The sequence below is a fragment of the Chaetomium fimeti genome (assembly GCF_033439085.1).
Source record: "Chaetomium fimeti strain CBS 168.71 chromosome Unknown B0H64scaffold_8, whole genome shotgun sequence".
NCBI classification, from domain to species: domain Eukaryota; kingdom Fungi; phylum Ascomycota; class Sordariomycetes; order Sordariales; family Chaetomiaceae; genus Chaetomium; species Chaetomium fimeti.
In genome coordinates, this window is record NW_026944336.1 from 943,043 (window position 1) to 956,107 (window position 13,065).

General features: G+C 58.3%; 5 protein-coding genes across 5 annotated transcripts; 4 read left to right on the forward strand and 1 right to left on the reverse strand.

Annotated features, from left to right (window-relative positions):
• Positions 1-147: 147 nt before the first annotated feature.
• On the forward strand, positions 148-1,316 carry B0H64DRAFT_329653 (kinase-like domain-containing protein; the record flags this gene model as incomplete). The annotated part of the gene is made up of 3 exons (XM_062800889.1): positions 148-335; positions 413-681; positions 748-1,316. The coding sequence occupies 3 exons, from the start codon at positions 148-150 to the stop codon at positions 1,314-1,316; spliced, it is 1,026 nt and encodes a 341-aa protein (XP_062655511.1).
• A 235-nt stretch (positions 1,317-1,551) lies between these two features.
• On the forward strand, positions 1,552-2,241 carry B0H64DRAFT_243733 (uncharacterized protein). The gene has a single exon (XM_062799886.1). It carries the CDS (start codon positions 1,786-1,788, stop codon positions 2,161-2,163), a length of 378 nt encoding a protein of 125 aa, XP_062655512.1. The 5' UTR covers positions 1,552-1,785; the 3' UTR covers positions 2,164-2,241.
• Positions 2,242-4,316, forward strand: B0H64DRAFT_243743 (major facilitator superfamily domain-containing protein). Its single transcript, XM_062799887.1, has 3 exons — positions 2,242-2,441; positions 2,549-3,446; positions 3,523-4,316. Exons 1-3 carry the CDS (start codon positions 2,352-2,354, stop codon positions 3,987-3,989), a joined length of 1,455 nt encoding a protein of 484 aa, XP_062655513.1. The 5' UTR covers positions 2,242-2,351; the 3' UTR covers positions 3,990-4,316.
• Positions 4,317-4,992: 676 nt separating this feature from the next.
• B0H64DRAFT_420188 (uncharacterized protein) lies at positions 4,993-10,060 on the forward strand (the record flags this gene model as incomplete). The annotated part of the gene is made up of 10 exons (XM_062805441.1): positions 4,993-5,390; positions 5,458-6,508; positions 6,584-6,926; positions 7,939-7,976; positions 8,048-8,162; positions 8,221-8,473; positions 8,535-8,563; positions 8,708-9,793; positions 9,854-9,900; positions 9,950-10,060. The coding sequence occupies 10 exons, from the start codon at positions 4,993-4,995 to the stop codon at positions 10,058-10,060; spliced, it is 3,471 nt and encodes a 1,156-aa protein (XP_062655514.1).
• A 957-nt stretch (positions 10,061-11,017) lies between these two features.
• B0H64DRAFT_243781 (major facilitator superfamily domain-containing protein) lies at positions 11,018-12,986 on the reverse strand. Its single transcript, XM_062799888.1, has 3 exons — positions 12,645-12,986; positions 12,505-12,585; positions 11,018-12,442 (listed from the first exon to the last, which is right to left on the reverse strand). Exons 1-3 carry the CDS (start codon positions 12,901-12,903, stop codon positions 11,061-11,063), a joined length of 1,722 nt encoding a protein of 573 aa, XP_062655515.1. The 5' UTR covers positions 12,904-12,986; the 3' UTR covers positions 11,018-11,060.
• Positions 12,987-13,065: the final 79 nt, after the last annotated feature.

Genomic DNA, 13,065 nt, shown 5'->3' on the forward strand with positions numbered 1-13,065 from the left:
CGTTTTCCGCGACTTTGACAATTTTCACCATTTCCACGACCACCATTGTTTGCTTTCCTCGAAATGGCGCCAGGGCAAAAGATGGCGGCTATTTCTCAAAGGCTCTATCCGATTTCGGGCCGTCGCCTGTATGGCACACTCAAGACAATGACATTCTCGGGTCGACCCCGCGCGTCCTCGAGGACAATGTCAACAGCCTCCGAGTCGGCAACAAAATGGAGAACCGATCCATTTTCCGTGGGCGACATTCTCTGTGGTAGCTCGGGGCGGAGTTACAACATCGAAGAGATCCTCGCCGACCGGCGGAAGCCACTGCTAAGTGTCTACCGAGCGAGGTGTGTACTCGGTCAATTCCTTGACGTTATTATCTTACGTGTTACGTCGAAGCTGATGGCAGGTTGCCCGCGGGAAGTGCCCAAGGAAACAAATACGTCATCAAAAATATCATCAAGGACAGCTTTGAATACCAGCAAGAACTGCAGAAACCACTGTCGGGACATCCCAACCTGCGGACCCTTGTCGACACCATACCAGACGGGGGACTCTTTGTGTATCCTTTCCTACGCGGCGACCTGCTCCGTTTCGCGAAAAAGCCATTGTCGGATAACTTGAGGAAGAGTATCCTGAGAAGCGCTCTTGTCGGCCTTGTGGAGCTCCACGACAGGAATATCATCCACTCGGGTGCGTCTTCTATCGAAGCCTTCAACCTCGCCCCGTGGGCGTGGACGATTGCTAACCACTTTGTAGATATCAAGCCTAACAACATTTTGCTGGACTACGAGGAGATCGCCAACCAAGAAATCAAGGTTCACAGCGTGCAGATCTCAGATTTGGAGGACGCAGTGCGCCTGCGACCCGGTGGGGCCCTGGCAGGGTGTATCTCCGGAAACCAGATATGGCGTAGCCCTGAAGCCTGGGCTCGGGCGAAGCAGAGCACCCCTTCTGACGTCTACTCTTTCGCCATCATGGCCATCTATGTGATGCTCAAGTACATGGTGTTCTGGCCGGGCGACGAAGCCGCCATGAGCACCGGCGGCGAAGCCTGGCATACTATCCTCTACAATCACATCTCGTACTTCGCTGACGAGGAAGGCATCCAGGGGCTCCTAGAGCTTATTGGGGAAGGGAACGAGTACTACGAGCGCTTGATTAACATTGGGGCAGAGGTGACAGCGAGACAGCCGTTTACCCTATGGCTCAACGTGGACGCCGAGTTCAGGGATTTGATCGTGAAGATGACGAACTTGGATCCGGCGAGACGGATAACAGCGCGCGAGGCTCTGGAGCATCCCTGGTTTCGTCAAGGGGGCCCCTGAAGGAGTCGGACGGCCTTTTTGGCCTATGATCGGATTCTATTTCTTGGGAACCGTCGGTTCTAGCGTCTCCCCTCTCCTCCCCCCTCCCCCACCCCTCTTTAGCTCACTGTCGTGAGGCGTCGTTTAATAGAACACGGGATCCCAGACCTTCAAGAACACCTTGGTGCATGCTTTGTCGAAAAACCGCGGGTGCGGCAGATTGTTTGACATGAAGATGATAAGAGTCGGGGGTGGATTCAGCCTGCGGGAAGAGGGCCCGAAGTCAGGCCTACCGTGTACTTGCGCTTCTCCAGCTGCCGTTGCTGTTGATTATTGAGTGCCGGATATTACGTGTTCTGCGGCCCTCTCTGGCGAGCACAGGGTTGCGATCCGCGCCCCGAGAGCGGAGGCCAGCCGCTCATTGGCAAGGGGAATGAGGGATCTGCAGTGGAACCGTTCCCCGGACAAGACGGCAGTTTAACACGGAAGCATGCCGAGAGCGGCCCGTCATTGGCCAGGGCACCTCACAAGCTTCCGCCTTTTCCACCTTGCCGTGCTTGCCTCGAGCCCAACGTTGTCGAACCATGGGGGCAGCCACAACCCCAGTCTGGCATGCCAGACTGCTCCCATCTGGCCGAAACAGGCAGGTCAACATCCCACAACCATGGCAGCTCACGGAAACAAACTCACAAAATCGTCGAGGGGTCTTGAGCCCCGCACTCGGCTGTCTCACTCGGCTGGTGGATCGTTGGGATTCATCGACAGAGCGGGGAGGATTGGTCGGGGGCCATTGTGCGACATTGTTTATGTCGAACCCTGGATCATATGTGCGGTCAAGGACCCGAGTTCGCCGATCCCTACGATTTAGAGCTCCCGCGGTTCCAGACAGCGAGTCCGCGTTTCCCTCCTTATTGTGAGCGTCCCCGCAACTTTATTCTCGAGTTTTGTGGGGAGCTTCGGTCTTCCAGTCTCATCAACACCGTCGGCCCCAACCCAGCGGTGTCACAGACTCCCACCAGCCACCTACCCAAGGTACCTACCTAGGTATCCAACACCATGGCGTCCGACTCCATCCACGAGCCCGACGCCGAGAAGGCAGGCCCAGGCCAGCATGAAGTCAAAGACTCGGAAACGGGCACGACCGAGGTTTGTCTCCCCCCTCCCCCCTCCCATCTTGATCTTCCACCACCACCACCACCACCTTCACCACCTTCACCACAACCAACCCACTCACCACCCCCCTCACAACCTAGCCAACCTACACCCCCACCGAAGAACGCGCCCTGCTCCGCCACCAAGACCTCACCATCCTCCCGCTCTCCGCCTTCATCTACTTCCTCTGCTACCTCGACCGCTCCAACATCGGCAACGCCCGCATCCTCAACTCCTCCACGGGCAACGACATGCAGACCGAGATCGGCGCCACCCAGCACCAGTTCAACATCGCCCTCATGGTCTTCCTCGTCGCCTACGCCCTGTTCGAAGTCCCCTCCAACATCCTCCTGAAAAAGCTGCGCCCGTCGCGCTGGCTCGCCTTTCTGATGTTCTCGTGGGGGGCCATTACCATGGGTTTGGGCGGGGTGAGGTCGTTCCCGGCGACGGCGGCGGTGCGGTTTTTGCTGGGCATGGCTGAGGCGGGGCTGTTCCCCGGGCTGGTGTATTATCTGACGTTTTGGTATCGCACCGAGGAGAGGAGTGTGCGGGTGGCGTTTATTTTGGCGAGTGCTACGCTGGCGGGGGCGTTTGGTGGTGCGATTGCGTATGGGATTGGGCATATGAATGGTGCGCAGGGCTTGTCGGCGTGGCGGTGGTTGTTTATCATTGAGGGGGCGCCGTCGTGCGCGTCGGCTGTGTTGGTGTGGTTCTTCTTGCCGGATTATCCCGAGGAGGTTTTGAAGGGAAGGCAGCGGGAGGTGGCGCTGGCGAGGTTGGTGGTGGAGGGGAGTAAGAGCAGTCATAGGAGTATGACGTGGGCGGATGCGAAGGGGACGATCGTGGATTGGAGGTTGTATGGGCATTATCTGATCTACTTCGGTGTGTCTGTGCCGTTCAGCTCCCTGTCGCTGTTCACGCCGTCCATCACCGCTGGGTTGGGGTATGCCGACTTGCAGGCGCAGCTCATGACGGTGCCCCCTTATGCGGTGGCTTACGGTATGTGGTTTCGGTTTCCCCGGACTGACTCCCCGTTTTTATTTTGTGACGGACTACTGACTAGGTATTGGTGCAGTCACGCAAATTGTGGCCTCGTACTCGGCAGACCGCTTCAACGCGCGCGGCCTGCACAGCGCGGGATTTGCCCTGATCGGCGCCGTCGGCTTCATGGCGTCTGCTCTGCTCCCGCCGGATGCCTACCTCCACCGCTACGGCTGTCTGATTCTTGCCTCGGCTGGCGCCTTTGCGTGCATCCCGCCCATGCTGGGCTGGCTCACGTCCAACGTCTACAGCACGGCATCGGTGGGTCTGGCCATCGCCATCAACGTCAGCTTCGGCGCTGGCATAGGCCAGATTCCTGGCGTCTGGATCTACAAAGCCGAGGAGAGAGATCGGGGGTTCCCGACGGGCCACTGGGTCAATGCGGCCATGTTGTGGGTGGTGGTCGTGGGAGCGGTCGGCTTGCGGGTGTTGTATGGGTACAGGAATCGGAAGATGTTGAGGGAGAGCGGCGGCCGGGAGGTGAGGCTGTACAAGCTGTGAAGGCTGGACTTTGAACATATGACATGGACCAGACGTAAGTCTATATACGCTTTACTGTACCTAGTTAAAATTGACATTGCTAGATGCCCATCTATCCCTATGAACGTGCCCTGACAGGTGAATCCTAGAATTGTGGGTAACTCGATATATCCAGTGTTTTGCGAATACTTTGAAGCGTACTTCTTAATCCTGGCGGGAGCAATGCTTACAGGAGGTTGGCGTAGGCAATCAGGTAGGTAGGTGGTTTCCAGTTAGGAACCTGGGGAAGCACCTAGGGGTTGGGGAAATAAATTAACTCAGTATAATATTAATAAACCACACTTTGGCTCTATCCAATTACCAGTCGTCGACTATTAACTCGTGACGGAGAGAAGATCTGGAAGACAATATCTCAGATCCAGCAGCTACCTACCCTAGGATGATAATCACTGATCAGGGGTATCTCTTCCCTTTTCAAGAATATGCCAAAGTAGAAAAACCAATGCTTCTAATTACCTGTCTTATTTCATCCAACTCCTCAGGAATTGAGCCGGTAGATCATTGACTCGAACCCCTCCCCAACCACCCGAGGACTGCATGTGCAGCCAGTCACATTACAAGTAATTCTTGCTCACGGCACCAGTGCTTTGATTTACCAAACACGACGTCTTTCCCCACAAACAGGGCAGGTGTCATCAAGTGACAGGACAATGCCGATCTCGGGCGGGCGGTCCAACATTGACAACGTCAAGGATGTAACACCACTACCACCAGGGGAGAAAGCCGGCAGAAGATCCCGAATGACACGGGAAAAGCCATCAGCATGGGTCCTTCCAGCCGGTAAGTCAAGCTGCCGGCCTCATATCCCGTGCGTGCTTCATATAATAGCCAGCCATCCCACAGCCCAATCCCACGGGACCGTCCCAGCAGACGCTGCTGCGCTCACTGATTGTGGTAGATTGATGTTGATTGCCAAGGAGCAATCAATACCTATAGTACCGCCCAGATGGCGCTGCTGACGATCATGACGCGCTTCGCAGTCCTCGTCGCCGGCACCGCCGTCCTGCTCGCCCTCCAAGCCTTTGCCAGTCCTTCCGGTCTCTCGCACGAGCCAAGGCTACGACCACCGCGGAAACACCAGCCGTGCGACCGGTCATTCTTTGCGTACGTGCTGCCTCGCGGTGCAGCCCTAGAAAATGTCACGGTCGTGCGGGATGGTGATAGCTACGGCGAGGGGGAGGCCAACGTCGCGTATCCCAAGAACCCCACCCATCTCCCGCCGCTTTGCGCAGTTACTGTCCGGGTGAAGAGCTCGGCGACGAGCAGCTACAGGTTTGGTTTGTTTCTGCCAGATGAGTGGAACTCGAGGTTTCTCGTCGTAGGAAATGGGGGGTTCGCAGGGGGGATCAACTGGCTCGACATGTAAGCACTCACCTACCACCCTGCTCACTTACTCTGTATCCCTCTGTAGATGCTCACAACCTCGCAGGGCGGCCGGCCCGCGCTACGGCATGGCCTCGCTCTCGACCGACACCGGGCACAGCTCCAAGACGACCAACACCACGTGGGCGCGGAACCAGCCCGAGAAGAAGGCCGACTGGGGCTGGCGCGCCATGCACGGGTCGACCGTGCTGGGCAAGAAGCTCGTGCGCGCCTACTACACCCAGCAGCGGCTCAGCTACTCCTACTACAGCGGCTGCTCGACGGGCGGGCGGCAGGGGCTCAAGGAGCTGCAGAACTTCCCGGACAGCTTCGACGGCGCGCTGATCGGAGCCGCCGCGTGGTGGACGTCCCACCTCAACACCTACGTCACCCAGGCCGGCCTGTACAACCTCCCCGAGACCGACCCCAAGCACCTCGACGACGACGACGTGGCCCTCATCGCCGACGAAGTCACCCGCCAATGCGACGGCCTCGACGGCGTCGAAGACAGCATCATCAGCAGCCCCGATCTCTGCCAACCCAACCTTGACACCCTCCTCTGCCCTACCACCAACAACAACCCCGACCCCAACCCCAACACCGACGACAACAACCCCCCCAAATGCCTCTCCCGCGCCCAACTCACCACCGCCCACAACCTGTACAGCGACTACCGCTCCCCCACGACCAACGAATTCCTGCACCCCGGCCTGACCCCCGGTTCCGAGCCACAATGGTACGTACTCATCAACGGCTCCGAACCGTCCCCCTACGGCGTCGGCTACGCGCGCGACTTCCTCTTCGACACCACCAACCCCCCCACCGACCCCTCCAAAAACACCACCACCTGGGACTGGCGCACCTTCAACGAGACCGTCCTCCACCACGCCGAGACCCACGACCCCGGCCGCGCCACCGCCGACGACTATGCCGCGCTGGCGGCCGTGCGCCGCAGGGGGGGCAAGGTGCTGCTGTATCATGGTACGGGGGACGGGCTGGTCCCGACCAAGGACACCGAGCTGTACTACCGGCGCACGGTGGAGGCGCTGCGCGCGGGGCGGCGGTGGTGGTGGTGGGGGTGGCCTGGGTCGGGGTCGTTGGGGGGGTTATGGCGGTGGGTTTGGGGGAGTGAGAAGCCCGGGGGTGGTGAGGGGGGTGAGGGGGGTGAGGGGGGTGTGGATGGGGATGGGGAGGATGATGGCGGGGTGGGTGATTTTTTGAATATGTTTCTTGTGCCGGGGATGCAGCATTGTGCGGGGACGGAGGCGGACGCGCCGTGGAGTTTTGGGGCGGCGTCGCAGGCGGGCGCGCTGGGGAATGATACGTGGTCGGTGCCCGGGTTTGAGGATGCGCGGCATGATGCCCTGTTGGCGTTGGTGGATTGGGTCGAGGAGGGGAGGCCGGTTGAGCAGCTTGTCGCGACAACGTGGGAGGACCCTACGGATCCGGCGTCGGGGGTTAAGAGGCAGCGGCCGATTTGCGCTTGGCCCCGGCGCGCGGTTTGGGACGGGAGGGGGGATGTTGATGATGCCGATAGTTGGTGGTGTTCGCGCTGAGGGTTGAAGCTGAGGGTTGAGGGTTGGGCCGTTGGGATGCTTTTTGTTCAAGTTTGCCCCGCATTTTTGCCCATCACCCCTCGGTGCATGAGTGCCGGCCGTGTGAAGGGATTGTTGGAGCACCTTGGCAAATGAAATATGGATAGATCAAAGACGAGCTTCTCCCTCCCCCATCTGCATCAGGATACTAACTACCTTACGTATTTACACGTCGATTGCCGGGCAGGTTTCGACATCGGCGATGTTGTAGAGGCCCTTGACGAGATCCTTGCCATCGGCGTCGAAGCTGTGGACTCGTTGGTACGAGCTATTTGCGGAGAACAGAAATGTGGGGCGTGGCTCGAGTATGAGGTTCAGAGATCTTCGTTCAATCAAGCATTCCTATGAGTGACGAAGGTTGCTTTTCTCAAGCAGGAATGTGGGGCAAACGGGGTACAGTAATAACCAAGTGCTCGGCCAGCAATATCTGTTCCCCAAAGTGCTGTCCAGCCGAAGTATCACATCCTTCATCTGAAGTCACTTGTTTGTTGTACATCATCCATATCTCGCGGACACCTCGTTCCTTGTTACACCATGTTTGTGATGCTATGTTCATGCTCTACTTCGCAGTTAGATATATCCTGTACTTTGAGGTCTCCAGCTTTTCACTCTGTGAATGCAAATCCCTGTTCGAGCCGGCGCTGAAACAAGTGGGCGAGCTGACCGCAGGGCGACCGAACCCTGTGGTGGGGTCCAGGCAGCCCCTCTGCCCCGCACTCAGATTTTTGGCTTTGCCTCTCATCGCGTCGCGTTAAAATTTTCCCACTTTCACACCGCAATCAGTAACGACCCGTGAACGCTGTCGACCCGGTTCTCCCTTATCCGACATCGAAACTCGACAGATCAACCAATATGCGTTACGTTCTCGTTACTGGCGGTGTCATTTCAGGTATTCCAGCACCCCGCACGAGCAACATTTCCCGATCCGAGATGCGATGGCTAACGAGGAGCAGGGGTTGGGAAGGGCATCATCGCCTCATCCACGGGCCTGGTCCGTAGACACCCCCGCGTGTGAATTGTCAATTCGAGAGGATGTTTTGGCTCTAACCCGTCCGGCCACAGCTCCTGAAAACCCTCGGCCTCCGCGTCAGCTGCATCAAGATCGACCCGTATGTCTCAGTCGATGCGGGGCTCATGGCCCCCGCCGAGCACGGCGAGTGCTTTGTCCTATCCTCTGGTCCGTAAATCCATGAGTTTCCTCTTTTTGTGGTGGTGAGGATGCTGATATTACATAGGCGGTGAGGTCGATCTCGACCTCGGCAACTACGAGAGGTACCTCTCGGTGCGTCTCACAAGCGAGCACAACATCACCACCGGCAAGGCCTACTTGAATGTCATCCAGAAGGAGCGCCGCGGCGACTATCTCGGAAAGACCGTGCAGATTGTGCCCCATGTGACAGACTCGATCAAGGAGTGGATCAGGCGTGTGTCTAAGATCCCGGTTGACGGCTCAAACGAGGAGCCTAATGTGTGCATCATCGAGCTTGGGTAAGTTTGATATGTGTTCTGCTTGATTATCAGGTCAGCAGCTGACTCGGTTTTCAAACAGCGGTACCGTCGGTGATATTGAGAGTGTAAGTTCGTTGTTAACTAGAAAATGCGCCCAACTCGTAACCCCTCAGGTCTGGCTTGGCTGACACCATCAAAGATGCCGTTTATTGAGGCTCTCACCCAACGTAGGTTTCCCCAGAAAGCAATGTTTGATGTAGCTAACCCTTATAGTGCGCCACGAGGCCGGGGCTGGCAACTTCCTGAGCATTCACGTCTCCTATGTTCCCACGGTACACGGAGAACAAAAGACCAAGCCCACGCAGCACGCCGTCAAGTCAATCCGAAGCCACGGTTTGATCCCCGATATCGTCGCCTGCCGCTGCGAAACACCCCTCGCCGAGTCCACCATCACCAAGCTCGCGCTCCACTGCCAGGTCGAGGCGGAGCAGGTCCTCGTCGTCCGCGACATGCCGACCATCTACCAAGTTCCCCTCCTCCTTCGCGAGCAGAAGCTCATCCCCCAGCTCCGAACCAAACTTGCTCTGGATCAGATCACAGTCTCGCCCGAGATGGCCGCGCAAGGTACAGCACTCTGGGATCTGTGGACGTCGGTCGTCACGCCCACGTACCAGGACGAGGTCAAGATCGCGCTTGTCGGCAAGTACGTCACGTGCCACGACGCCTACATCTCGGTCGTTAAGGCCTTGGAGCACTCGGCCATGACAATCCGCCGGAAGCTTAACCTGATGTGGATCGACTCGGAGGATCTCGAGCCGACGACCGGGGGTGGGGCCGCGCAGGCCAAGTACCACAAGGCGTGGCACGACATCTCCACGGCCTCCGGCATCATCGTCCCGGGCGGGTTCGGACACCGCGGGACCGAGGGCATGATGAGGGTGACCAAGTGGGCCAGGGAGAACAGCATCCCATTCCTGGGTGTCTGCCTCGGCTTCCAGGTTGCGGCGATCCAGTTTGCGCGCGATGTGTGCGGCATGCCCGAGGCCACGTCGGAGGAATTCGACGCCCAGGCCAAGGACCGCGTGGTGGTCAACATGCCCGAGCTCGACCGTCAGAACATGGGCGGCACCATGCGTCTAGGCCTGCGGAAGACCATCTTCCAGCAGGACACAGAGTGGTCGCGTGCGCGGTCGCTGTACGGCGGCGTCGAGGTTATCGAGGAAAGGCACCGTCATCGGTATGAGATCAACCCTGAGCTCGTCGAGACGCTTGAGAAGGCTGGTCTCCACTTTGTGGGCAAGGACGAGACGGGCGAGCGGATGGAGATTTTCGAGCTGAAGGACCACCCCTTCTTTGTTGGTACGTATTGGCAGTTGAATGTTGACTGCTTCGTGGAGGTGCTGATTGATATCCAAACAGGGACGCAATTCCACGCCGAATACCAGTCGCAAGTCGTCCACCCCAGCGTAAGTGCCCATCCGTACCGCACAGCATGCCCAGGCTAACCTGAAGCAGAGACCGTACCTCGGCTTCATCGCCGCGAGCGCGGGCTGCCTGGACGACGTGCTGAAGCAGGAACCGGTGGAGCGGTTCAAGAACGTCACACTCCTGAACGGCACTAAATAAGGAGCGCGTCGATACGAAATTATGGAGCAGGACTTCAACCCCACCGGTCGTAGGAGCCTATTTATAACGGGAGACGTTGCGAATCAGGCTTCTTGGAGAGGACGCTTACGATTCCGCGACGGAGTTAGTTCATCTTGGCCGTAGACCACCCCGCGCAGCAGATATAGGGTTGTAAATGCTCGCTGCAGCGCATTATATACACGGGAGCCTAGATTTGACCTTGGAGTTCAGGGTGTTGCTGGGAAAAGGCGCATCTACGGAATACATGCATGCACATATAGAATACCTAGACATGGCCGGCGTTCAGGATACAGGGGAGGTCATCTTGGTTTGCGCGGGCAGCCTCATAGCATTATCGAATATAGTTGCTTCATGAGTTCTCCCTTCTCGCCTGTCTATACCCGCATTCTCGGTGATTCATTAACCCAACTTGTCTGCAGCAATACATCGAACCGCGACAGGTTTCTGGCTAGGGTGCAGACAAACAAGTGGGGAGTTTATCATGGGTTTGATCCAATTTCCTCTTTTCACCGAGGGCAACCGTTGCACCTCAACAACATGGAACCTCAAACACCCCATTCTACAACCGAGGCGGCGACATCATGTATATCTAATCAACAGAGTGTTTCAATCGACAATCCCGTAAGCGGCCCGTGGGCATGCCGCGAACGAACCCCAGGTCGCACCGTCATCACATTCACGGCTGAGGGACTGCTAACCAAGACCGCGCAGGGAGTGAACAACAAGATATTATTCCAGTTGGCATCCGCCAACGCCAAAGTTGAGATTGTCTGCAACCAGGAATATCAAAACATTACTTCATACCAACCAACACCCCTTTGTCCGGCTCCTCAAGAGAGCTCTTCTAAACCCAACGCCATCTATCCAACCTCTATCCGCCAGACAACTGAGTGACAAATCGTAATAACCGGGTATCAAGACAAAACACTAACAAATCAACACCAACACCCCGCCGCACCGGCACCACACCACCCACCCCTTAAGCCATCCCAATCTCAACCGGCTTGCCCTTCACACTCCGCCACTCCACCGCCACCGCGCCCAAGATACTGATCGCCGACAGCGCAGTAAACACCACAAAAGTCTGCGTCAGCGAATCATTAAACGCCAGCTTAATCCCCGGCAGCTGCGCCGGCTCAAAGACCTCATTGACGCTGGTGGTGCCCACGGCCAGAATGGCCGCCGGGTCCGGCAGATCGGGCACATACTCGGCGACATACTCGACCAGCTTGTTGGTAAACACGTTCTGCGACACAGCCACAAACAGCGCGCCACCCAGCGTCTGCATGAAGACGATGAGGGAGGTGCCGGTGGGGACGTCGGCCATGTCGAGCACGGTCTGGACGGCCATGAGCGGCTGCTGGAAGCCGATGCCGATGCCGGCGCCGATCAGGATCTGGTAGCCGATCCACATGCCGCTGCCCGTGTCCGGGGTGAAGGTGGTGGTGAGGCCGTAGCCGACGGCGGCGAGGGCGCTGCCGGCGATCATGAAGGGCGTGTAGTAGCCCCAGATGGAGACGGCGGCGCCGGCGACGACCGAGAGCAGGACGAGCGCGATCAGCATCGGCAGGTTCATGATGCCCGAGTCGACCGCGCTGGCGTCCTTGACCGCCTGGAACCAGATGGGCAGGTAGTAGATGGACCCGAGGAAGGCGCCGCCCAGCGCCATGATGAAGAAGCCGGCGGACCAGACGCTGCGCTTGGCGAGGATGCGCGGGGGGACGGTGGCGAGGTCGCCTTGGCGGAATTGGAAGTAGACGAAGGCGATCATGAGCACGCCGAAGAAGCAGAACAGCAGGATGACGCGCCAGCTGCCCCAGGCGTAGGTGGTGCCGCCCCACTGCAGGGCCAGCAGGAGGGAGACGATGCCGGGCATGAAGACGAGGGTGCCGAAGGGGTCGAAGCGCATGATGCGCTGCCAGAGGGTGTCGCCGTTCTGGATGATCTCGCGCTTGGGGTCGGGGAAGAACCACCAGATGACGACCATGGTGACGGCGCCGACGGGCAGGTTGATGAAGAAGCACCAGCGCCAGGTGACGTGGTCGGTGAAGGCGCCGCCCATCAGCGGGCCCGAGATGCTGGCCAGGCCGTACATGCTGCCGATGGCGCCCGTGTAGATGGGCCGCTTGGCCAGGGGCACCGAGTAGGCCAGGATGGTGAGCGCGCCCGAGAAGATGCCGGCGGCGCCGACGCCCGCCACGGCGCGGCCCACGATGAGCGTCACGCTGTTTTGGGCGACGCCGCAGATCAGGGAGCCGACTTCGAAGAGGAAGATGGCGATTAGGAAGACATATTTGATGGAGAAGAATGTGTAGAAGCGGCCGAAGAGGAGCTGGAGGGCGGCAGTGGTGAGGAGGTACGCTACATTAGGGGTTAGGATCAGGCTGGACTTGGAGTGGACGAGAAGGAGAGGCGTGGCATACAAGAGGCGTACCAGCCCACATCTGGCAGGGAATGGAACTCGTCGGTGATCTTGGGGATGGCGGTTGCAATGATGGAGTTGTCTGAGAGATCGGTCAGTCTGGTTGAGCGCAGAGGCCGGAAAGGGAAAGGGGGTGCGCACCCAACGCCATCGTGAACACACTGAGACACAGGGCCAGAACAATTAGGCCCAGCGTCAAGCCACCAGGGTACTCGGTGCCATCTTCTCGAGTAGGTGTCGGCTCGAGCTTCTTGCCCGTCTTAGAGGTGGCCGTAGCCTGCCGAGCGAGCGCATCATTCTTCTCGGTCTCGACTTCGTCCGACACGCTTGCTTTGCTGGGCGCGAGGGTAGCAGCCTCCGACTCGGGCAGCGGGGCGGCGAGGCCCGGCTTGGTGTCCATAGTGGTTGATGTTTTTGGTCGATCAGGGGTGTATGTCCAGATCTGGAGTTGTTGTCAGGCGAGGGGAGGCTAGACAGAGCCTTATGCTTTTTCGATCACTTCTGATGAGGTGAGGGAGGACTGATGGGTTAGACATTCTTGCCGGAGGGGTCTGGGGTCGAG

Excerpts from the sequence above, each read along its gene's own strand:
- B0H64DRAFT_243733 (XM_062799886.1), top strand. The coding sequence starts at position 1,786 with ATGCCGAGAGCGGCCCGTCATTGGCCAGGGCACCTCACAAGCTTCCGC.
- B0H64DRAFT_243781 (XM_062799888.1), bottom strand. The coding sequence starts at position 12,903 with ATGGACACCAAGCCGGGCCTCGCCGCCCCGCTGCCCGAGTCGGAGGCT. Across the intron at positions 12,586-12,644 it reads TGTGTTCACGATGGCGTTGG|ACAACTCCATCATTGCAACC; the intron begins GTGCGCACCCCC and ends CCGATCTCTCAG. Across the intron at positions 12,443-12,504 it reads TGTGGGCTGGTACGCCTCTT|CGTACCTCCTCACCACTGCC; the intron begins GTATGCCACGCC and ends CCCCTAATGTAG.
- B0H64DRAFT_243743 (XM_062799887.1), top strand. The coding sequence starts at position 2,352 with ATGGCGTCCGACTCCATCCACGAGCCCGACGCCGAGAAGGCAGGCCCA. Across the intron at positions 2,442-2,548 it reads CGGAAACGGGCACGACCGAG|CCAACCTACACCCCCACCGA; the intron begins GTTTGTCTCCCC and ends CTCACAACCTAG. Across the intron at positions 3,447-3,522 it reads CCCTTATGCGGTGGCTTACG|TCACGCAAATTGTGGCCTCG; the intron begins GTATGTGGTTTC and ends GTATTGGTGCAG.